Source organism: Coenobita brevimanus, chromosome 6, assembly GCF_032717465.1.
Source record: "Coenobita brevimanus isolate Jiangsu-jjx chromosome 6, ASM3271746v2, whole genome shotgun sequence".
NCBI classification, from domain to species: domain Eukaryota; kingdom Metazoa; phylum Arthropoda; class Malacostraca; order Decapoda; family Coenobitidae; genus Coenobita; species Coenobita brevimanus.
The window spans coordinates 58265143-58292107 of record NC_136959.1 but is presented as its reverse complement, the minus strand read 5'-3'; the positions used below and the strand labels follow the sequence as shown (position 1 = coordinate 58292107).

Below are 26965 nucleotides of genomic sequence, written 5' to 3'. Positions count from 1 at the left end.
CCTCACTCACATACACTCTCTTCGTCAGTCTTTCACCCTCCATCCTCTCCACATCGCCAAACCACCTCAGTGTGTTCCTCATAACGCTTCCTATCACATCCACATCAACACCACAACGCTCTTTTTATATCCTCATTCGTCAGCCTGTCTCTCCAACATGACTCCACAGGCTCCTCTTAAATAACTCATTTCCACTGCTCTCACTCTTGACTTGTGTCCTTCCAACAACGTCCAAGCTTCACTTCCATACGTTAGAGTTGGTATCACAATACTGTCATGTAGTAACTTTTTCATTTCCATGCTCACTTCCCTGTTTCTTATCACTGCTTTCAAAGAACCAGCATTTTTTCTTCCCTGCTGTATGTACCCTTTCAAGCACTTCACCCTCCAAACCTCCATCCTTACTCATCACACTACCCAAGTACTTAAACGTACTCACATTTTCCAATTCCTCACCATCCAACCTCGCTGTATATTCACTGACTTCACCTCTCTCAAAGACCATCACTTTACTCTTCCCTACACTCACCTTTAGATTCCGTTTCTTACACACTCTCTCAAACTCATCCACCAAGCCTTGCAGCTCCCCTTCGTCTTCACTCAACAACACAGTATCATCTGAAAACAACAGTACAGGAAGTTTCCAAACACTATCCTCTCTCACCAGGGCCACTCCAACATCCACTACCCTACCTTGAATATATACTGTATATATATATATATATATATATATATATATATATATATATATATATATATATATATATATATATACATATATATATATATATATATATATATATACTGTATATATATATATATATATATATATATATATATATATATATATATATATATATATATATATACAGTAATATACATATCCCATTGGAGCCCAGTGTCCCGAGTACTAGACAGAACTGGGATTCTTCAAGTCTTTATCAAGTAGGGAACCCCCGGGGAGGGACCTATGAGCTTCGCGACTATGAGCCAATAGGCGGAGGGCGGTACGTTTAGTACCCTTCCAGTGCAATGCCCCGCCCAGCACCCCTGGGATCCAATGGGATATATATATATATATATATATATATATATGAACAGATAGATAGATAGATAGATACATGTACTTGTAACAGCCTGGAACAGGCAGCAGTGCACGCAAAGGACATCCACGTGTTTAAAGCCAGACTGGATAAAAACAGATATGGAGATATGAAAGCTTAGCTTAATCCCTGTATACTGCAGACAATCCAGCAGACACAACAATGGCAACATGATCATCATTACACAGAATTTGTTGTCCTAACCCCTGCTGGGCTGACTTTTGTAAGGTAGTTTACCTCCCCCGAGTCACTGTTTTATAACCAATACAAATGCTACTTCACATGAGATCGCAAACTCATTGGAGGTCTACAGCCTAAGAAGGGTTAATACGGGAAGGCAAGAATCAGAGCAAGGCTTTTCTCTCTTACCACAATCTTTACCGCTCCTCTGTTGTCGAAGGCATAAGGCTACTTGTAACACAGTTGCTGTGTGGTGGGGTCACTATATCCTTAACAATCAAACTCCCAACTTGGTTTGGAGCTTGAGGCCCACAATGCAATCTTGAATCACATAGAGCTTAAAATACTTGGAACATAACAGTATGAGATCAATATCATACTCAACAAACTAACAAGTTCACTCAAGCCCACCACCACTACCACCAATATCCATTCAAGAGTAAAAATGAGGAACTAGTTTATAATTTTCTATGAACATAAAAATAACTGATGAAAGATGTGTAGCAGACTACAATATCAAGATGAATGACACTACAGGCTGAAAAAGAATTATATACCCTATCCTAGTGCCTGAACTACCCCCAAAAATACTGTACTGACCATTAAGCTGCCAATCCCAGGTGTATCAGTACCACTACTTCAAGGCTTCTCTCTCCAGCAAAGACCTTAATGTACAAAGCAAAAGTTAAACTGGATAAATGATTCCTAAATAGTAATACACGGTACCCTCATACACTGCCAAAACAGTAACAACAATACAGATCAACAAAGGAATACATGCGGTCCTCATAATATACTAGTCATACATTTCAAAACATCCCAGCTTTTTCAACACAGCTGGTGTGCTGTATACCATGAGATACTAGCAAGTTGGTAGCATAGAATGCAATGAAATTTTAATGAGCATTTTGTCTACTTTATAAGGATTTAATGGCTAAGAAAAAAAAATATATACAATATATAATAAGAACTTGCTGTAGCTGATTCAGGTGAACTTGGATGGATGTGTCCTAAGCACAAACTGGAAGATTCTTAATAGCTCCAAAAGTCATTCAACATTATGGCCAGGCATGAACATATAAAACAGCTATAGCAAACTTAATTACAACATACATTATGAAAAATACAGTACAGGCAAATCAAGCATAGCGTACATACTGTAATCACATATCACAGATAAAAATATCATATCTAGTACAACCTAAAAATAATGATAAAACATTTATTCATATATACATAAAAAAAGGATAAATAATATTATTCTTTGGGGTCCAAAATATCAGCAGCACAGATCAAAATTAAATAGACAAGGGTAATATATGCACAATACATTACACCAGTCAATATGAAATTACATTAGCAAAAACATTGAAATCATCCTATTCTTTACCATCCACTCATAAGCTTGGTCATTTCTTTTGGAGAACAAAACTTCTGACATTACGAACTCTGGGGCAAAACCTGGTTCTCTACAAGCATTATGATTAGGTTATGTCTCCATTTTAGAAGCAGGATATGGGGAATCACCATTTACACAGTGCCAGCAACACCCTGGGACAGTTACGTGTCCCCAGATAGTCACTGGAAACTCAAAAACCCTTCTAAGAGGCAACTTCCCTCGCCCATAATTTATTACCTATTACTTTTTCTGAACAGCTATTAAATTACAGTGCAGAACAAAGTCATCTAAAAAATGCACCCCAAAGAGAATTTAACTTTTTGAGACTTTTTTTTTTTCTAAGATGAATGAAATTACTTGGCATCAGCTACGAAAAAACACTGGAAAACACATCATTTTCCTCCAGACACAGTACACTTCTGTCAGAGGATAGTTTATCACTACCTTTTAGCTGTGATGCACGTATGCCAAGGCATACTGCAGCACTGTTTGAATAACTTCAGAGTTCCATGTGTCCAATGTAATTATTACTGGGTCCCCCCTCCCCACTGTGATGAGCACAGATCCAGCACAGATTCCATGTGAGCTTCTGCTTGTTTCACTGCAAGAACAAACATCTGATGCAAAATCTGTGGTAGTAATTAAAATTAATATTATCATCTTCATCATCCATCATTTTGCCTCTTTATCCCACCCGCAGGTGGGGTGAAGTAGGATCCAGAATGCAAAGAAATGGAAAATACAGCACACCCTTGATATCCAACCATCCATCCATCCATCCATCATCCAATCCTATGTCACCCCATGAGGAGCGTAAGAGCCCGGGGCTAGGCAAGTTGGTCCTGACATTTAAGATGAAAGTGACCAACCTCACTCATCCCTGAGTGGCATTACATGAGCAATAAACCCCAACCACCCCTCAGATATAAACCTACATAGGCTCACTCCGATTGGAGTACCTTAATTACCAGCTAAACCACCAGGTGCCATAATTTGGTTATATGGTTACCACCCAGAGTAGTAAATGACTTCCTGGTGTACAGGAAACCACTTGGCTTGTCACTCAGTGTAGAGTCACCCACAGGCTGAAGGAAGAGGAAAGAAAGAAGGAAAGAAAGACACAAGAGGGAGTGTAAAGTCACCCATAGGCAGAAGAAAGAGAAAAGAATGAAGGAAAAAAAGACAGAAGAGAAATGAAGGAAAAATGGAAAGGGCAGGTACCTGAGAGCAGCACTACATTGAGTGGGTGGATGGTGAGCACCCCTACCTATAATAATAATACAGTATTATAATAATAATATTATTAATTGATCTTGTTTAACAGCACTTGTTCTTCCTAAGGAATTCACTAGATCTCAACACTCATTTACACTTTTGCAGTCACAAGAATTGTGACATCACTCATATACTGTATAATACAGACTTCCTCTGAAAAAAAAAAAAAAAAAAAAGTGACCCTATAAGAGGGAAGTGATATCTTAGACAATAAAATTCTCTCTTAATTTTTCTTATACACCTACAAATGAGATGGAAGTCCTGTATATAATAAAAACATCAAATAATACTGAGTAAAGCCTGTAACACATACGCGACTCAAGGGCCGACCGTGGCGCAACTCAAGGTCGTGTCCTAGTTGGCTCCCACGCCTCCTGACTGGCCCCGAGTCTGCTCTGCTCATGACTGCGTCACGACTGCCTAATGACCACGTCATGACTGCCTCACGACCGGTCGTGACATCCTCAAGAATGCGACAAGATCGCAAGGCGACCATGACAGAGTTACAAGTCTTCAAATTTGAAATTTAACGGATTTTTGTCAGCCACGACTGTTACAAGACTGCATACGAACGCAACATGCCTGCGTAATGTGTTTGGGGAATGCACCACGACCCCCCGTGGAGGCATGGAAGGAGTGGAAGACAGCTGGGGTGATGCATGGAGGCAGGTGGCCAAACGTGACCTGATGGTAGGCGCTGCCCTGTTGTGGTTTATACACCGCGTGCTTGAGGACTCACAGTTGCCATGTGTGACCAGTGTTGCCACCTCGCCGCCCACGCCAGGTTTCCTGCCAAGACTCTTGGAGCACTCTTGGCTCTGGCGTAGCCCAGTCGTCATAAGGTCTTGTTGGAGCTGTCACGTGGTCGTGAACCATGATTTCGATTCGCCGAATGGAGTGTCAAAATACGTGGCATGGTCTGGTCGAGGTCGGTGACTCGTAACGCAGTCGTAACGTTTTTTTTTTTGTCAGCGACTGCATCACAACACGCTACAACCGCATCACGACACATCCAATTGAGCTAAGACTGCTTCTCAACTGACCTATGACACTCCCGACTGCGACGCAACTGTGACACAACTTTTGGCAAGTCGTGAGGCAGCTACAATTTTTTAGCAAAGGCGTTAAAAAATTGTGAGGCATGACGAGTTGTCCCAGCAGCTCATGAGCACCCTAAAGAGTCCGGGCTTTGTTGGCGAATCAAGGGACGATCGATGAAAAAATGCGTTACGACCTTGAGTCGCACTGCGGTCGGCCCTTGAGTCGCGTATGTGTGACAGGGGCTTAACAATTAAAAGCTAGTTACATCTCCTGTTGGATATAAACAGATTACACTGATCACAGCAGCACTGGGTTCTACGATGAATTACACACACATTCCTGAGATTCTATGCGGGCTGATGAACCTGTTATTTCCTGAAGCAATACTTTGGAAGCAAAAGCCAGGAGGATTCCAAAGGCAGCAGTGGTGATGGTGGAGTAGGTGAGTGAGAATCCATACACTTGCATCTGTAGTGGTGCACTCTGAAGCACAAATAACAACTCCAAACGTTCTTCCAGAGGACAGATGAACTGAAATAACACTATGCTGAGCATTACAGAAATCAAGTTGATTACATAACATACACATATTGTGTTAAAGAAGTATAAACCAAAATTATGGATCAATAACACATTTCAGTTCCTTTCATTTTGTATAATCTAGTGAATTATGATGTGATATCACTGTTCACATGCACTCAGCAGGAAGCACGAGTAATATAAATTATGCATATGACTGTGGTTACTACATAACTACTGATATTAAATTCATAGTGTGATTAATAAGGATTAATGAGACTGAGTCAAGCAAGCCCCAAGTGCACCAGACCATCTAGTAAGCCAGTCAAACTCATAAACAGAACCTAGCTAATTAGCAGGTATAGCCATGAGCAAAATTTCTACATGTCATTATTTCTCTAACTACCCATCCATACAAGATGCCTTTTATGTCAATGAAGGATTACAGAAATTCAATCAAAATGTCTATACATCATGTAAACATAGAAAACAGTTGAAATGATAATTAGGGCAAATGATGATAAACACTCTTCCTTACTAATATAAAGAAATACAGGTCAGGAAAGAAAAATACAATATCCACACAGACCTTGAGAAGGCGATGTCCCTCCTGGTTGACTTCAGCATAGGCAGAGGAAAGCAATGGGAGGAGGGCCAGTGGAAGAAAGAAATTTGCCAGGTCAATAATAGTGGGATCATAGTTAAGCCAGATGACCAAGTTCATGGCCAGCCAAGTGACCACCAGGCACAGCACTGACATCATCCACCGCTGCAGAGCCACTGATGACATCCTCAGTCGTCCCTACACAATAAGAGTAACGGTAAGGCTACCTTCCAAACTCACTCCTACCTCATAACTAAGGCTCATATTATTTTAATCAACCACAACTTAATATCAGTATTCTAAGCTGGCAGTGGTCCAGTTCTGTGAGGGGAAGACACACCAACTACATATATATTACAATGTACTGTTACCCTTTTAGCTTTATTTATGAGTTCTTACCAGGAGTAAGCCAGTACTCTGAACACAGAAGTTGCCTTATTCATGTACAAACCTTGATTTTCATGCATGTTCACTCCTAATAATATGCACTTCATAAAAATATAGCAAAATCATTCTGTTTTCCATTCTACATAAGGGGTATGACTTTCTAATTTCATTTGTGACAAGGATCAGGAAAAAAGAATGACCAAGTTCTAATATTTCTTTCTTTTATATCATGTGCTACACAGCTACTTGCACCACAACTGTTAAACAATGAGATTGCCACAGTCTATATATACCTGTACAGGATATATACAATACCTGTATCTTCCAATATCTGAATAATATCTCCGAGTTGCTCATAAGTGGCTTGACCTGAGAAAGGGAGTCGTGTTGGACACTACTGCTAAGGTTTCTCTGGAAGTGGAAATGACGTTAGAATTCTCCTTTCGGGAACTGGTAATATAATCAATCAAAAATTATCATTTAACTCAATTGAAACATGCTCTCTTTAGCCAATACTGTACTTAAAATTAAACTCTTGCTATTTCAGATCACTATTCATATTTACATCCAGTAATTTCAAACTAATGCTACAATTTACAGTATATATGGTACATGCTTTAAAATCAACCCTTAAAATTATATTCAGCATTGTACAGCTACCTGATACTTAAATATGCTAGTGAAAAGACATTTTACACTGTACATACACTGTTAATACTTTACATGAGAAAGAAATTTCCATGACAGGCCATGGTGTCTGCAATACAGTATTTAGACATCACTGTTGGCTGTCATGTCACAGATAACATAGTTTGTCCTCCTTAACATGACAGAGAAGTTTTGTCTTTTTGCAGGAAATGGCAAAGTACGACTACCAAGGGTCTACATCTTTTCTAGAACACTTCTTCGTGATTAACACCATACTGTACAAGTATTCTAGCGTTAATTTCTTGCTGCAACTCGGAATTCAATATGTAAAGATGGCAATTTCAGACCAAGCTAAAGTGGAATCAGTACAATCAAATTAACTGAGGAGGGATATTCTCCTCTTGTGAGCTCCTGCTTATGGTTTGGAGATGGCATTTTCGGACTAAGTTAAAGGGTCATATTCTGATGTTATTAAGAGGCTTTCGAGCACCTCTACCTTAGTGATTCATTTTCCATATTTCATCATCACCATCATCATCTAATCCTGTGTTGCCTAATGAGGAGCATAGAAGCCTGCAGCTTGGCAAAGGTCCTGACATTTAAGATGTGAGTGATCAGCCTCACTCATCCCTGAGTGGCATTATATGAGCAATAAACCCCAACCACCCCTTGGATATAAACTGACACAGGCTCAATCTGGTTGGAGCACACTAATTACCCACTAAACCACCAGATGCCATAGTTTGATTATATGGTTATCACCAAGCGTAGTAAATGGTTTCCTGGTGTACAGGAAACCATTTGGCTTGTTACTCCATGTAGTGTCACCAGCAGACAGATGGAAGAGGGAAGAAAGAAAGACATATTAGGAAAGAAGGAAGGAAGAGAGGAAAGGGCAGCCACCTGAAAGCAGCACTATATCAAGTGAAGGGATGGTGAGTGTCCCCACCTACCGATCATTCTGTATATTTCACCATAATAATATCTCCTTCATTTTTTGTCTCTTTGATAAAGTATTGAAATGGATTACACACTAGTAAATACTGCACAGGAGAATATAAAAGTGCTATATACAAAAATAAACTGGTAAGGAAGTAATGTCAGAATGCCTCCCAACCTGATAAGAACACAACACATAGTGGAAAAAAGGCTACAGTATATGATTAAATAACCTGAGGAGGAACATCCCCCTCATGTGTTCTGCTTGTGGTGCGAAGTGCGTGGATACTGGAAAACTGTTGGAAACTGCTCACTGATGGGGAAGGGGACACTTGGGGTCTGGGAGTGGGTTGTCTGGAGGAAAGCGAGGACGTGGCTAGGGCTTCACCTACATCATCCTCTGCATTCGTGCTGTCACCACCACTCTACAGGCACCAGACAATGAGAAATAATTCTTTGGCTGCAGCTGGTGCATTTAGGTACAATATTCAGACTAACTGAGGGAAATTCTATCAGTTAATGACTTCAAAACACTATCTCAGGGTATCTTCCTCTATATTGCAATTGTCATCATGCCTCTATGGACACCAAACAATGAGAATTAACTTTTTTGGCTGTGGGTGTTGCATTTGGGCAAAATATTATGACCAAATGAGGAGACTCCTATCAAAGGCTTCCATAACTATCTTAGGGCATTATCCTCTGCATTCGTGTTGTTGCCACACCTCTGTGGACACCAAGTAATGAGGATTAACCCTTTTGCTGTGATCAGTGAACCTGTGTATAAAAATTTGGCTAACACCAGATTATTTGATTCAGCTGAGCAAAATTCTATTAGTCAAAGGGTTAAAAATTATCCCAGGGTATCATCATCTGTATTCTAGTTGTTGCCATCACTCCTCTGTGAACACCAGACAACAACAATTAACCCCATCACTGCACTTGGTACACCTGGGTATAATACAGGAAATGTTGCAAGATAAGTGGGAAATCTAGGAGGTCAGAATTGTGAGGATGATTATTTTCATCCAAACAGTATGGTCATCAGTAAACGTAGCGCCTTAACAGCTCAGCAATGGACCCATGCTGATACAGCATTTCCATTCAAATTTAGCCAAAAATAACTTCCTGCAATTTCTCTCATATCTCACAGAACACTTTGTATTTAAGCTGACATTACTGTATATTTTATTCAACTGAGAGAAAATAATGATGTGATTTAATATGACATTCAGGCTTACAATAGAAAATTTGCTCAACTGAGAAAAAATGCTTGACTGAAATATTATGTAAGCTAACACCAGAAGATTTTGTTGCACAGAAAGAAATCTTTGCATTCAAATGCATCAAAAACTGCAGTACCTCGAGTAACTCTCCCCTTGGCATTGGTACACGTATGAGTTTTGCTCTTTTGTTTAATAAAATGAAATCCCAGAAGAGAAATGGTAAAAAATGTGGCACAAATTATTTTAACCCTTCACTGCTTTGACAATTTAATATTTTTTTTTCTTTCCAACATCATGAAAAATTACTGTATAAAATATTATTTTACGGTGAAATTACTGCAACCAAACAGAAAAAGATCAAACCTGCTGTGGCACAAGCATGGAAGCATCAAGATCAACACCACTATGGTCATGCAACTCATCCATATAATCCTCATCGACCCACGTGTACTCTGAGGACAGACATGGTATAATTACAATTAACCTCCCATTATTGTGGATTCATGATTTAAGTCACTTCACATCCATCTGCTCAATAAGTACTTCTGGAAAAAAAAAAAAAATTATTGAAGCACCAGCAATACTTCAAACCAAGTCCAATTATTTTCATTACTGGCAGATACATCCACAGCTTTCTAAAATACCATACCCATATAAATGTGAAGTCAACAAGCTCTACAGCAACTTCCATATACAATAAATGTATTGCAGTTCACATTATCGTATGACAAATTACCCATACTTGTGGTACCAGTGAAAATACTGTAGGGTATTAAAAGCAAATCATAACAGCCAGCCTCATAATACCTGATACCCTTTTAGGGCCCTTGTCTTTATAACCCAGATCAGTTAAGCCACATGAGACTACCCTGCATCCCTGGCAGTAAATACATTACAGTATAGAAAAACCTCCAGCCACCTCTTGGATTTGAGCCATTGATCACTTATACACAGGTATCTTAGATCAGTGACTTCTATCACTATGCAACCTTGGTGTAATGCGAGGGTACCATATACTTATTTCCATTAATTTTGAAAAACAATATTCCACACTTGCTTGGATCAACCCTCTTTTACCTGATTACTGGTTTCCAAACTCCAGTCTCCTAAACCCCAAGTCCCTTCTCAGAATACTTTATCACCTTTTCCTTGGTCTGCCTGTAGGGGCTCACTCTCCCACATCATTCAGGTCTGTAAAGTCCTTCACCCAGTTACTCTCAAATGTTCTCTTCACATGTCCAAACCACCTCAGCCTACCAGAGTGCATCACCTCACTAACTCTCCATAACCAAGCATCCTCTCAAATTTCTAAACACAACAGAGAGAATACACAAGCAAACATACCCTCTAGCACTGGTCTACTGGCACTAGCCTGCTGAGCAAGACCCATGTATCTGGAGTCATACACACGAGCATCCTGTTCCAAAGCTTGCATAAATCTCCGTATACCTGTAAAAAGATGAAGTTGGGTGCGTGGCATTAATCATGCTCATAAAATTAAACAAAATGCTTCAACATACATGAAGAATACAAAACTTCTATACATCCCGCTTCCTTATATACAGTGAGAACTTTCATTAAATTCAAAAGAACAAACTGCAGCAACTACAGTAAACCCTCAATATACTGAGCCCTCTTTTAACAAATTTTTGGTATTAATGACCACCCTGAGCTGGTTGAACATTATGTTCATTTAATGAATTTTGTTCTGTAAAAAACTGGATGTGCAGGGTATGTACAGTATATACATCGACCAGTGTGGCGTCCCTACACACACACACACACACACACACACACAGGTGCATTCCTCTGTATTCTGCAGAATGTTGCATCAGTCTCTGGGTGACCAGCATCGTGAGAGGAGCCATAAATAGAGCATTTACAGTACAATATTGCAAAAAAGAGCCATTAAGACCTAGCTGTCTGTTACTGTGTATGTCTGTACAGTTGAACGATGCTCAATACAGTGGGGCACCAATTTTCGCGCCTAATTGGGTCCAAAAATAATGCGCGAAAGTGGAATTAGCGAAAGTTGGGGCATTGTCTTTATGGCAAAAAGGCTAATTGGTTCCCGGTTATCCTAAAGTAACATCAGATTTTCATTTTCACTTGCAGTACAGTACATCAAATCACTATTGTACATTGCATTGTGAGATACAAACAATAAAAACTGTACAGTACACATTATATGAGGAGAAACATACCACAGAGACCAGGTTGAGGTGTTTAATGGATGTTGGGGGTAAGTATCCGAGGCGCGTGGCGGGCCTATTTAGCCACGCCAGATGTATTGGCGCCACCTCTTCCTGCCTCGCTACCACTCTCTCTCTCTGCCTCTTTTTATCACCACCACTGCCTCCCGGCCCTCTCCCCACACCACCAGGCTCTCCCCCCACACCACCAGGCCCTTTCCCCACACTACCAGGTATAGTAGAGGCCATTGAACCGTGAGAATCCAACACAATGGAGCTAGCACGCTCGTACACAATGGCGGGAATGGGTGGACAGAGTGTTCACATGACGTCATTCAAGATGGCGGTGGGTTGCGGGCGGGCGGTGCAGGAAATTCAAAGTTCAAAATATTGTCCCAAACCCAAAATTTGTGCGCGAAAATCGATTTTTTTCAAGCGAAAGTGGAAGTTAGGGAATATTTGGTGCATGCCGCGAAAGTGGATTCCGCGAATCCTGCTGTAGCGAAAGTTGGTGCACTACTGTATATAACAATCTTTGTTCGGTAAAGGCCATGACGCCAGAGAAATTACCAAGCAGCATGGTGTTTGGCTTTAATGAACTATCACTTTCACGTCAAGGGTCTGGTACCAATTAGTTCATTATATCGAGGGAGTATTGTATTTCCTCAGGCCTTGGAAAAATCATCATCATCATCATCATCATCTTGATCTCTTGTTCACACCTAAGGATGGGGCAAGGTAGGGTACTGAGAGCAAAAATGAGAAAGCATGACAGATGAAAAATTATCAACAGCACACCTACTGAAATAGGCCAGACACTCACTCATCACAAAAAAGAATAAAATAAGTAAATAAAAACATAAAGAAAGAAAGAAAGAATGAAAGAAAGAAAAACATAAAGGTATCCTCATCCAGATGTGATGCAGCAAACATAAATACTAATATACAGTACTTCATTATAATAAAGAATGAAACACTTAGCAAAGATTTTGGACAGGATGATCTTTGCAGGCTAACAAAAATGCCCAGGGCAATATTATGTTCCACTACTGAGTGACTAAAAAGCAGCATGATATTCTTGTCTACATCTTACCTATGACATGCGTGCGGCAGGTTGATATAATTACGAAAGCCACAAGCGAGTTCCACAACACTGCAAACACCGAATACACCACACGGGATAGGTACCTCACCTTGCACACAATCACCTCAACTCCAACTGTCAAGGTATTGGTGAGGAAAAAGTAAGAAATTAATAACCAAAACTCAATGACATGGGTGAGGAAAAATTAGGAAATAAAAATTCAACACTGGGTATGTGGCACTGTAATAAGAAGCTGTGGTAAGTATAGTTAGAAAGAAAAGGGATGAAAGCAGCACCTCATTTCACACAACACAACCTCAATTTCTACTGTCACGATGTGGGTGAGGTAAAAGCACGATATACTGTAAATATGCAAAACTGGAGGATGTAGTAAAGTAAAAAAAAATAATAAAAACAATAAGTAAAGTCAGAAAGGAAAACGATATAAGAAAAATACCTCACCTTATACATCACCTCAACTCAACTGTCACGATGTGGGTGAAGAGAGACAAGAAATTAATAACCAAACTGCCCATGTGAGACACAGAAAAAGCAAGAAATTAACTGATAACTTTCACAAGTCACCACTTCAGGACTAATACCCAATGACAGCCTGTTCCCTTGGGGCCGGCAGTCCACCTACAAGCCACACAACTTCACAGGCCACCACTTCAATAATAATGCCCACCATCCATACTGAATACATGCAAGGGCTATACATTAAACTGCTCCCTGCCCTAGCCTTGGATTAAACTCATCTCATTTCAAATAACAAATGACCTTTCTGACCATTTAAACAACCTGTAGTAATCGCATCATCACCCTAACTTCTTTATGCAGACCTCGTTACCACCATAAGGTCATTTCCACTTTGGGTATGCACACCAGAAACTAAAATAAAATACAGTATGTTGCTGAAGAAGTCAACTGCAGTACTGTAGGTAACCAGTATTCTACTTTATTTCAGGACATCAGAATGTTAGCATAAAAATATCTAACTTTTTGAACAATGAATACTGGAGATTAGAATGTGTGCATAAAAATATCTATTACTAACTTTTTAAACATGTCTCATCCTTAAAGTCTTCAAAAGCATTAATGTCATTAAAGATGGCGATGAGAAGCATAAGGGTGAAGACAACTGCCAAAGCATTCATCTTCAGGATTGTTTTGGAGTGCAGACGCAGCATATCCAAGAATTTTTTGTGGCTGAATAACCTGGAATGAACATAAATGTAACCAAGTAACATTGTAGAAGAACTACATTAAAGAATATATGCCCATTATACTGCATTATTACTGTGTCTTTGAACAAAGAATCATGAAAACAAATTAACATTTAAAATCAAGGTGACAATACAGTACGTCTACATTGCACCAGAAACAAAATACAAATGTTTATGAGAATCTTGCCATTTAACAATGTTTCACTTTAAATTTTCACACAAAAATTTCATAATGCCCTTCACTCCAATGGAGAAGCTGACCTTATAGATAATGAATAACAGTCTGTCCCTTCTATATGTATGGCATGTATACAGTAAACTCTCAATTTTAAGGCATAATTCAGCCAAGCCCTATGCCGGTTAAAGCAAAACACCAGAATCAGTATTTCACAGTACCCCCATTGGCTCAATATTCGGCCTTGAGCTGGATATTACATTACTATCCATCTCAAACCACTATCCTAAAAACTTTCCCATGAGTAAAAGATGAAAATTAAGCATAAAATACAATAAAGTAATGATACAGTACAGTAACACAGCACTGGTTGGCTACTTTTTACGAGCCGGTTGATACACCTCAACGCTGGATATTGCGCAGAACCACTGGTTACGTCCCATTCTGGCACCAGATATTGCATAATTTTGCTGGATATTGCTTTAATATGGCTGAGCCAATAGTGCTGGATATTGAGTAGGGCTGGATATTGTAACAACGGGTAAATGAGTTTACTTAATATTGTATACCAGTATATAACCAATGTTCCACTGATAAAAAGAAGTAAGGATTACAATAACCATTATACAGTGACAAAAAGAAGTGAAGATTACAACAATTACACAATGATATAAAGAACTAAGGATTACCACAATCATTATACAGCAGTGTGTTAAACTCACTTATAAGCAAGCTTGTTTGAATAGACCCCAAGAGCACCCCAAAAAAGGGTGTAAAAGATGTTCACGGTTCCATCAATAATAGTTGTCTTGGTGGAGACACTCACGATATCATATCCCACAAACCACCAAGTGCCTAAGAAGTATCCTGTAAGCCATAAACAATTAAATTACACCTGACAGCAATACCTGTAATTGGTATTACACCCATTCCCCTATTGGAGAAAGCCCTGAGCCAATGAACAGTTCAGTCACTCTTAACTAAAACAAATTCAAAATCCAAATTCCCTTTTCTACATACTTCTGCATCTGCCATATTCAGCAGCATTTTTACCCTCGATGGAGTTGTACTGACTATATGAATGCCTGACTGAAGTCAAGCTAATTATTACATACCTTTCTGGCCATTTATTTATTTATTTATTTATGAATAGAAGTGAAGGAGAGTGGTAACTTTAGCCTATACTATAAAATTATATTCACACACATACAAAAACATAACTATGCATCAATTATATTCAAGTGCGGAAGTGAAGAAGAATGGCAATATTATAACAATATACCACGGTACTGTACTGCATTGAATTCACATACAGGCAAGTACAAATATGCCAACCTAGAGCAGACATAAAGGTTAATGTATAAAGAACTGTGGCTAGGATTGGTCTATCATCTTCCTGTAGTTTGATGCCCAGACTTTTTGCAATAATGAACCATAGCCAGAAGGGAAGGCGGCGTGACTGCTGAGTGTGTCGGTCTGTTGAGCTCGGCCGGAGTCGTACAGGACCCTGCAGTTCCTCACGTGCCGACACCTACAAGAACACAGTTTATGTTATACACTATGCCCTCATCACTGGCAGTTTTTACTACAGTTATACACTTTTTTTTTTTAACATAATTATAGTTTTTTCTCTCCATATGTCATCTCATTGTAATGTAACACTCCCATTTTGATTATACAATGATTTATTGAATAACCACTATATAAGGCTTGCTCTCACAGCTGGTTTTCCTGTAATGTATGAAAAAATGTATGTTAAAATTCAGTGGAAAAAAAAGTTGTAAATACAATATAGTTACACATCAAACCTTCTTGTCAAAAATTTCTTAAGCCTTAAATGTTACCTTTTTTGTGTGGCAGTGTGGCAAACATTTTTCTTTAACTGGATTCATTAATATATGGCATACATTATCTAAAAACAGAATCACCTTTACAAAGAAACACACTGCAACGTCCACAGTTAGCAATGCAAATTTACCTGTGTCTTATTTATCGAAGTACAACAGTGTCTTTATCCCCTGATGTACTTTCACTAAAATTAATCACTGCATCCTTGCATTAACAAACTTTCATCATTATCCTCCCACTGATTTTTCTGTGATTTAATATGATGAGAGATGAGTAAAAATATACGGTAACCTCTATCACTGGAGGTAACAGGTATTTAAAATGATAATACATAAATACAGAAATGTTAATCTCATACCTGCAGGCTTGTGTTTTGTGTCCGGTAATATTCCAGTGACGCTGTGGAATCTAAGCGTTGCCGAGACATTATCTCGGACCTGAAAGTAAACAAAAATTGAAGTACCTGTACAGTAATCACTCAATTATCTGGACACTCTGTATACGGACATGCTCTGTATACATACATAAGGCCTTGGATCTATTATTTCTGTATCCACATTTATCTGTCTGTATCCAAACATAAAGTTCTGACATTGGCAGTGGACAAGTTAAAAAAAATTGTTTGGATGGCTTGCCGGCCTCTCTCTTCACATATGGGTAATAGACTGTAACACACAAGCTAAGCTGAAATGGCTGTCCGGATCCCCACCGAATGGTCAAAGTCCCCCAGCCACCCGGTTCACTTGGATGCTACCAGCTGCTCGTGGGTAATGGAACGTAACCCACAGGCTGAGCCAAAATGGCTGTCTGGATCCCTACCGAATGGTCAAAGTCTTCCGGCCACCCATATCACTTGGATGCTAATGGCTGTGCATGAGTAATACAGGGCAATACAGACCACAACACACAAACTGATTGAAAATGCCCATCCAGCTCCTCACCAAATGGTCAAATTCTCCCAGTTGGCCTGATCAATGGGAACATACTGGTCTCACACTAGTAACACAGAGCCTAACCTACCAGCAGAGCAAACGCACCCGTCTGTCTCTTCACTGGACAGTCAAAGTCCCCCGGCAGCTTTCGCTTCTCCCCCCCCCATCCCTCCTCCGTTCCCCCCTATGCTCACCGCTGCTAGGCTTATCTCCCTCCCCGTCCCTCAGTCCTCCCCGACTCTAGCATCACTTGCTCGACCTCCCATTCTCCCTGCATCACCACCAGTGAGTTTTTTAGTTTGGGGGGATTTATTTGAATACTACTGGTCATACTGAAATTCTGACTACATCACAAGACAGTTCATGAAATTCTGCATCTAGACATATGCTTAGCTCTTGCATGGTGCAGGCAAAATTTTGCACTAGGGTGTTCAAAAGTTATTTGAAGGTATTTTTTTTACTCTTGAACAACTTTATTCTCACTGCATTTCCATACTTTAACTCATCAGTTTTGTGTGTTTTTATTAGCTACCGGTAATCTTAAAGTATAAACACCAGTAAAGATGTCGGTATGCTATTAATATGTATATAACCAATTCTTGGGAGCCTATTTGGCCATGGGAAAGCTTTTCTTTGTGCCACAGAAGCAGCCATCATTCTGTTGTTGTCCCAGAGACTTTTGTAAAACTTATGGTTCCCGAGCGGGTTAAATATACTTATTGCAAACGTCGTCTTCATTGATTTTTTGTGGACTTTTGTTGTTTACGCATTCCTTTCTTAGCATCTAGAATTGTACTGGATAATCCCATGTGTGTTTTGATGCTTAAGTACGGATGAAAGACTGAAGAATACTGCCAAAATTAGGAGGGGTACTGTCCATTATAGGTTGGATATTTGTGGATTTTTGTTGTTTATGCATTGCTTTCTTGGTGTCTAGCATTACACTGGCTATTCCCATGTGTGTTTTGATATCTACATACTGCTGAAAGAATGGAGTACACTGCCAAACTTAGGAGGGGTACTGTACGTTATAGGTAGGATATTTGTGGATCTTCGTTGTTTATGCACTGTTTTCTTAGTGTTTGGCATTACACTGGATATTCCCATGTGTGATATGAGATCTACATACAGCTGAAAGACAAGCGACCACTGGCAAAATTAGAAGGGGTATTCTACTGTACATACAGGTTGAGTACCGTACAGGAAGTAGGTTGGGTATAGGCAGGGTATGAGTACAGTAGAGGATATTGTTCCGTATCCGGACTTTGCCTGTATCCAGACATGCCTTTGGCTCTATTATGTTGGATAATCAAGAGATTACTGTAATGCAATTAAGAAATTTTGCTACAGTCTTCTATAATTCATACATTTAACAACGAAAACTATGGTTCTGAGCTAAATACAATGTCAGACATTCTGAAGAAAATCAAACTGCATGTCTCTCTAACTTCTTCAGCCTAAGGGTGTACTCTATGTTTCATTCTGGCAAAAACCAGATGATTTTATTCATCTGAGAAGAACCCTTGGGGTGAAGGGGTTACAGTAAATGGTTAAATACCTTTTAACATGTACAGGTACTGCTTAGAAATTTGATTTAATTAACACCTGTCATGCAGTATGGTAATGACTTTCTGCAACAGTTGGGTTCCATGACTGTAGTTTCTGGCAAATTCCAGATTAACCTGTCATTTTAAATCCACTGATACCATCATAAAGAATATCAACACACTAGGTGCTGGTGAGGAACATCAATACAACCAGCTATAAACTGTCTCTAAACTCCCTTCCTATCCCCTGAGAGCAGGAGACAGGAAGAAAGGGTCGTGGACTGCAGAGAAGGGCAACTTCAGCCAGCAATCCACAATGCTCATGTCCAGTTGAACCTCGGGCCACAACAAGAACAGCATATTAGCTAAATGATACGCCAGTGTACTAGCTAAGTACAGTGGGCTCTCGGGTAGTACACCTAAATGATACTGGCAGGTTGTCCCATCACATTAAAAAAAAAAAAAAAAACAGTTATTGGAAAAAACATTAGGGAGCACCCTTAGTTACTATGCATAACTGGTACCAAGCCTAGCGTGTGATAAAGAAACTCTGTGATAACAAAAGCTGAGAACCTAAAGGATTTACTGTATCCTAATTGGTACCGTACCAGGCACCTTGCTCGTACTTCCAAATTTTCCCTTTTTATTACAATTTATAAGCACAAAATACATGTACAGTACTGTACATACATAATGTTACAGTATGTACTGTATCAGACACACATAAGCATGGTTAAGTTCACAGAAAGTGATGAAATACATACAGTACTGTGCCTGTATTCTTTAAAAAAAAAACTGTACAATCAATCTATTCAAAAATAATAAAAGAGAGAGAGAGAGAGAGAGAGAGAGAGACACACACACACACACACACACACACACACAGAATCATTTCTGCTAGACTTACCTCACAACTCTAAAGCACATTAAACACCATACCAGCATATACAGTAGACTACTGAATACTGTATTCACATCTACATAAACATAAAAAGTGCTTACATGATACCATCTACTTGATCTTCCGCAGAGTAGTACGAGATGCAGCCGCTCCCTGATGACTGTTGCTGATTATCAAGTGACCCAACCACATCTTTGGAATCATCATCTATGGAGCAGTAGAACATACTCCTACCCTCTTCCTGACAACCTGTCTGCTCCCAAGGTTCATATACTTTGTTCTGCACAGCCCTAGGATAATCAGAGTGTTGCAAGTCAGAGGAAGAGGACAATGCATCCCAGTGCCTCCGAGCATCAGTATCCTTTCCGTTGTTGCTTCCAAAACTTGCATGTTCACTTTCACTAGCTTCTGAGCGACTGGAATTGCTTGATGATGGTGCAATATCTTGCATGGGCACAGATACCTGACTTTCTGAGTTGTCACTCAAGTCACAGGGAGATGGAAGCACAGAGTAGGAGTTTTTCTCACTCATTATTGCCTAAACATTATATAATCACCTGGAATCAACAATCAGTACCAGCAGTTACAGTGATACTGCAATTTCTCATTCTGTATGTGTCAGGAACAAATGTGTCCTCTGACTTCAGTGAACTCCCACAGTAGAGCCACACATCAATGACTTATACTGTATTCTTAAAATTTCACATACTGGGTGCTGATAGCTTTTTGTTGTGCCACTTATCATAATACCACACAGCTTCTGGCTCACTGTGTGGCACTTATCTTATCTTGTTCTATCAAAAAGATAATGATAACATGACTGCCACTTACGGAACAGGCCCTGACAAATGGAATGTCATCCTGTGCAAAATTTGCACTCAACCCCTTCAATCCAATGTTGCCTTCTACAATTTATTCTTGCTATCTACAGATGTTTTTGTTTATTTTAGGGAATGTGTCTTTAATCTGCATTGTCAATAACCCTTTTATTGAGTTTCTTTCTAATTTCAAAAAACAGTCAGCGCTCACATAATGCGCGATCCAACAGCTCGAAACTCACATAACAAGGAAGACAAAATTTTATGTCTGAATTCCATCACAATGCAAAAGTTATAGACATTAAGCGGGCAGAGGAAGCTGCCAGTTTTTTTTAACACCATACTACACGGCGAAGATAGACAATGCAGGCAGGTTCCCCAAATTATGGTTCAGTCATAGTGCATCAAATTAGAGTCATAATGCAGTGGGAACAGGCACACCGCGGCCAGTGATGGTCATAGTGCGGGTTGCATCAGCCAATAATGTATTGCTGTCATGTGTCTGTGCGGGGTGTCATGACGGCCCACTGAGCATTCCTGCCCCAGTCGACCCTACCCTCTCCCGTTGCTCTGGCTGCACACTTGCTCTGTGTGATCTTTGGTCTTTCTTTTTGGCCACGGAACCCCACTCCCCTTCCCCCCAGCAAGCCCACACCTCTTCCATTCAAGGTGAGGAATCCTTCAGTGTTTGTATGTAATGAAGTCTTTTTTAGGTACCGTAGGTAAATGTTCTTGAAAAAAAGTGAAAATTGCCCCAAAGTTGGAACTTAAGGCTGGCTTAGGTACCATGAAACCTTTTAACATGTTAACATTTGGCCCTATAACACAAAAATCTCATAAAGCGAGAGCTTCAGGATACAATATTCCCGTTTTTGGAGTGCTCGCTGTACAGTAATTGTGTGGTGGGAAGGAAAGCATACTACAAATCTACCAATGTAAAATATATATTAACAACAGGTTATAATAACATCATTACCATATGGCATCCTCATCTATGTGGGGCTGGAACCCACCTCTCTACCGCACGTGAAGTGGGTTCAGGCCCCACAAAGATACGAGTGCTTGGTGGGCTCAGGCTCCACACAGATAAGACTGCTTTATGGTACACTGTTATTACAACACTGCATTTTAAAGCCTATTCTATGATTATCACTGGCAAGTCAAAGCCCATGACTTTTCAGAAAGAGCCATGTTCGTCAACCAAGTGGCAAACATTGAGCTACCCCGGTACTGTATATAAGGCATTTAGGTTCATTTGAGTTTTTTCTACTTCTGCATGCAACCATTAGTTTCTGGGCAGACTACTCCATACACAACATAGCAGACCATCACTATAACAAACCTAGATATAATGGAGTTCGTATTTAATGAACACCACGATGCCTACCGAACTTTCATTGGCTATACCAAACCATCGCATCTATAGCCAGACGCCATAATCCCACAAAGGGTGATCACCTGACTTTGAGTTAGTAAGGTAGTTTTACAGGGAGGGGCACAAACCCTCCACCAACCATTTGTTGACGCATAAGGAACATGTATGGGCTGACTATACTGTTACCACCAAGCACCGTAAATGGTTTCCTGGCTTACAAGAAACCACATGGTTCATTACTCGATGTAAACCCTATACCAAACAATGGTCATTAAATTGGGCCTAAAACATGGCCTCTCTGAATGCCTGAGCCCACCAAACTGTTTTTCTGCTATACCAAACAATGGTTGTTAAGTGGAACACATTATGCGGCCCTTCTAAACCTAAATAAGCTGCAAAAAAGCAAAATTATGGGCCAAACTGATGTAAAACATGCACAGCATTTATTTTTAGTGCTTCAATGTGATACTGTACTCATTCATTTTCATAGATATGTTTAAACTCCCACCTGGAGGGGGGAGGGAGGAAACTCTGATTTAACCAACTTTGGTTCCTCCCCGTTAGCCATTACAATGATGGTCTAGCAACTGTATATATCTTGCTGGCTTGAGGATGCCAGATTGATAGTTGACTCTTTTTTCATTTAAAATATATTCTTTCAAATTCTCTGATGCTTTTTTCCATTAAGACATAACTTCTGTACGTAATTTTTGTAACTCAAATCATGTCAATATGGTTGTGTCTCCATGGTTGTTCAATCTGTACATGGATGGGGTAATAAAAGAGGTACAAGGCAGAGTAGTGGATGTTGGAGTGGCCCTGGTGAGAGTGGGTAGTGTTTGGAAACTTCCTGTACTGTTGTTTGCAGATGATACTGTGTTGTTGAGTGAAGACGAAGGGGAGCTGCAAGGCTTGGTGGATGAGTTTGGGAGAGTGTGTAAGAAACGGAATCTAAAGGTGAATGTCGGGAAGAGTAAAGTGATGGTCTTTGAGAGAGGTGAAGTCAGTGGATGTACAGCAAGGTTGGATGGTGAGGAATTGGAAAATGTGAGTACGTTTAAGTACTTGGGTAGTGTGATGAGTAAGGATGGAGGTTCGGAGGGTGAAGTGCTTGAAAGGGTACAGCAGGGAAGAAAGGTTGCTGGTTCTTTGAAAGCAGTGATAAGAAACAGGGAAGTGAGCATGGAGGTTAAAAAGTTACTACATGAGAGTATTGTGATACCAACTCTAACGTATGGAAGTGAAGCTTGGACGTTGTTGGAAGAACACAAGTCAAGAGTGAGAGCAGTGGAAATTAGTTACGGTATTTAGGAGGAGCCTGTGGAGTCACATGGAGACCGCTGACAAATGAGGATATAAAGGAGCATTGTGGTGTGGATGTGATAGGAAGCGTTATGAGGAACACACTGAGGTGGTTTGGCCATGTGGAGAGGATGGAGGGTGAGAGGCTGACGAAGAGAGTGTATGTGAGTGAGGTGGATGGGGGAAGAGGGAGGGGGAGGCCGAGGATGAGATGGAGGGATGGGGTGGAGAGGTATATGAAGAAGGGGGTGTGAGTTGGAAGCAGAGCAGTGAAATGGCAGGGGACAGGGCGACGTGGAGGCGATTTGTTTGTGGCCACCCCAAACAGGATTGAGGCGTCTGGCAACAGATAGATAGATGTCAATATGCCAGTTTGCGGTATTATGTATGATGCGATTCACATCACTATGTAACTTCAGGTGGTAATTTCTGTGAAGGGAATCACATCATAGTCTGTGAAGGGGTTAATACATCTGCCAAAGGAAACTGTGCAATTTTGATGACCACATGTGAATCTGAATGATTCCAACAACTGGTGGTTAATGCAGCTTTAGAAATGTTGGGTCTCACTCACTCTTGTAATGGTTGTTCCAGTGTGCCATTTCTTTATGGTACCGAGTAGTTATGCTAGTTTTGCACAGTAACTGACCATAAGTAATTCTGACCAACTTATATTGCCTACAAACACCAAGGCCAACCCACGTTATCTGCTTCTGTGCAGCTTTAATAAACAAGGATAAACCACACTTCTTTGCAAGCCACAAAATACGTATATAAGCTAACCTTTACAGAGCTTCTGGGAGGTATTTGTGCCCAAAAGCTGTGCAACTCCTGCTTCGAATTGTTTCATTACAATTACCCAGTAGGGTAATATAACTGCACATGTATTACCTTCAACATTCCGTAATACTTCTAATTTATCGAAAATATTTATAATCCCACTACTTTCCACTACTGTACCTGTATCAACGAAATGTAGACAGCGATATTGCGAATATGCCATTCAACGCACAACAGACGACGCAGGATGTAAACAACCCTCATGTGTGTTTTCATGTTCGGTAGTGACCATGTTTGACTTTGTCTTATCAAAAAAAAAAAAAAAAAAAAAATCTCATTACAAAGTCATTCAAAGGTACCAATTTCAGCACAGTAACAAGAGCAAGACATAAACTGCTCTAAATGAAATTAGTTACCGATAGCTATTGTATTCCCGAATTCAGCAGCTATAACGTGCGACGGTGCGACAGGCGTTATCGACATGATCATGCACGAAGCACAAAACTTGATTCTCCCATCTTCACCTCCCACCGTCTCCCCAGCTGGGCTGGCAGTACCCAGTGTGAACTATCTGCTCTTATCTCACTTGTTCATTTCCTTCTCAAAAAACTCTATGGCAAATCACAAGCAGCCCTAGCCCTTCGCAACTCTCCTCGCCTGAGCCGAGACCATCGAGCCCCCCTCCTTCCTCTACAGTCTGTGCTCTCGATTTCATCAGGTTCTGGCCCTAGATTCTTTCATCTGGATCCCAGCCTATGTTGGTCATACTCGACACGAGCAGGCAGATAGTCTGATCCGAGCTGACTGCAACTTTCCCTCTTCTGCCATTCACCTCCTGGTCCGTGCATCGAGGCGGCTCGGTTAAGGGAGGACCAACAGTATATTTGTGTACTGATGCTGAACGACCCACCAGCAATCCAGCACCACCATCCAGTACTATGACCAGTACCGTGGGGTAATACACACCTATGGCAAGCACCCCACCCTCACCCACCGATGTATAGCCTGCATCCGCCTGGGGTATCTTCCCCTGGGGAAAATCTCTCGATGACAAACCACATCCTGCCACATCATTAGCTGACCCATTATTGCCCCCTTTAGACCCCTAGTTTACCGTTTTCTGATCTACGTACTTGCTTCATTACAAATCTTGATGTACTGGAGAACATTCTTACACTCACCCCATCTTTTTTTCTTTATAATGCCCTGGCACGCAATGTGTGTGTGTGTGTGTGTGTGTGTGGTGTTTAAGCGGTTGGGTGGGTGTGTTCATCTTGTCCTGCAAAGTGTAGGCTAGTCTGCTTTCATCAGACGAAACTGTCACCCCCAAACAATGAATAGCCTAATCAAGGTTGCATAACAGTGGATGAACTTTAGTGATGATTGTGAATGAATCTCTGGTTACTGTAGTGTTTTTCACCTAACAAAACTGGCCACTTCCATAAATGAAGTGCTACGTCATGGTTCTATGGACTCAGATGAGAGAGGAGAGAGAGAATGGATTATCTTGACTGGAGTGGGAGGGATCGAGAAATGTACTCCTCTTCCCCATGTGACTCACCCTGCTCTGTCATTCTGCTCTGACTCATTCGTACTCAGAGAGAGAGAGAGAGGAAGGGGTAGAGATGGTAAGAGAGGGAGTATGATTAAGGGCGATGAGAGACGTGAGGGGGGAGAATGAAGAGAGGGTTTTGTGGGAAGGGGGAAGGCTAGAGAGAGAGAGGGGGGGGGGAGTTAGGGTTTTGGGAGGGAGGGTAAGGGGTGAAAGAAGGGGAGTAGAGAAAATGAGAGAGAGCAGTGGACAGCATGAGAAGGGGAAGGGATAAGAGGGGGAGGAATGATAGTTATAAAAGGAGGGAGTTATTACGGATCATTATAAACATTGCCTAATTCTCCCCATCTTTTAGGAACTTTATGATGTCACTCACCCATCCCATGCTTCAGACTCTTTATAAATTTACTTAATTCACCCCTTTTTTTCTGAGTTGATAAACATGGTAGGTGTGAAGGTCCATCATTCACTCACTAGATGCAGCGCTGCATCTTTCTCTTTCTCTCTCTCTCCAGTTAACTCCACCCTGAGTGTCAAGCCAAATTGTTTCCTGTAATCAAGGAAACCATTTACTATGCTGGGTGGTAACCATGCAACTAAATGACATCTGGTGGTTTGGTGAGTTTAGGTGCTCCAACCAGATGGAGCCTGGAAGGGTTTCCATCTGATGGATAGCTGGGGTTTGTTGTTTACATAATGCCATTCAGGGGAAAAGTGAAGCTGGTCATCACTGCCTTAAATGTTGGGACTGAGTAGCCTGTCCCAGGGCCCTACACTCTTGCCTACATGGGGCAAAATGGGATAGATGATGAAAGGAAGGATGGATGGATAAATATGACTTCACTCATCCCATTCTCAAGGACACACCAGAGATATAACTAGTTGCCCCTACTATATGGACTTTTACAACTGTTGCATTACTCAATCTCCTTTGAAAAACATTTATAAAAGATTTAGCCACCCTACTGTAAACCCTACTGTACTGTGCACAACTACACATGGCTTTATTCACCCCTGTCTTAAGAATGGAAATTCAGCATAGAGGATTTAAAAAAAACAAATTTTCATCAATAGCCTTACTTCATCAAATACTATTTATCCATACCAGCATATAAACTGTTTATGTATGCAGTGTACACTATTGCTGTATCAGAATCAAATAGGAACAAAAGGCTTCAAGAAGTATTGTTACAGCTCAACAAATAATAGGTGAAAATAATGAACATAAATTTTTTATACCAAAAATAGCTCTATCCTATATTAAAGCAGTTTCATGATACTGAAAGATAAAATACTGTTGATTGGCTACAACAGAGCACCAGAATAGCACTGAAGTTAGCTAATCTATTACTATTATTTACAATGATATGCCTCCTCTTGTCAACCAATAAACCACAAGTAGTCAAGACAAAAATTCACTTTTTATTCCACTACATCAACTTTACATCAAGTAATGTCTTTCACTTTCCCCCCCTGATGCATCACATCAAAAAGAATAATCTATGGACAGAAAAACATACCAAACCTCTCTCAGCTAAGAAATAATAGCCTGCAGAGGAAAGTGACAAGTAGATGCGGTGAAATATTTGGCAAGCTTTTGTCTCCAACTATACTGTACATGTATGACCAGGAAACAAAGCCATTTTGGTTCCACATCCATCCACCCCTGACAAGGCACACCATATAACATCACCATCTGTTTCACTGTAATGCTGGTCTGGGCTGCAATGGTCACTTAAGTGCCTTAATTTAATTTACATTTATTCAGTATCAGTTGAAATCTAAGCATTCTGGATGAATCTGAAATCAAATTTGCTGCACTGCCCACTGTCAAAGTACAGTGCCAGTAACCTGTTTTAGCTTTATCATATACAGTCCAGTAATGTACGAGTACAACATGAAATTTCTGTCC

At 40.4% G+C, this 26965-nt stretch overlaps 1 protein-coding gene across 1 annotated transcript; it reads right to left on the bottom strand.

Moving 5' to 3' along the window:
* Window positions 1-5313: 5313 nt before the first annotated feature.
* On the bottom strand, window positions 5314-19758 carry LOC145401330 (uncharacterized). Its single transcript, XM_080273658.1, has 12 exons — window positions 19328-19758; window positions 16205-16283; window positions 15334-15529; window positions 14721-14865; window positions 13655-13815; window positions 12607-12732; window positions 10666-10770; window positions 9685-9773; window positions 8329-8520; window positions 6824-6919; window positions 6107-6319; window positions 5314-5529 (listed from the first exon to the last, which is right to left on the bottom strand). Exons 1-12 carry the CDS (start codon window positions 19756-19758, stop codon window positions 5314-5316), a joined length of 2049 nt encoding a protein of 682 aa, XP_080129784.1.
* Between the last annotated feature and the right edge of the window lie 7207 nt (window positions 19759-26965).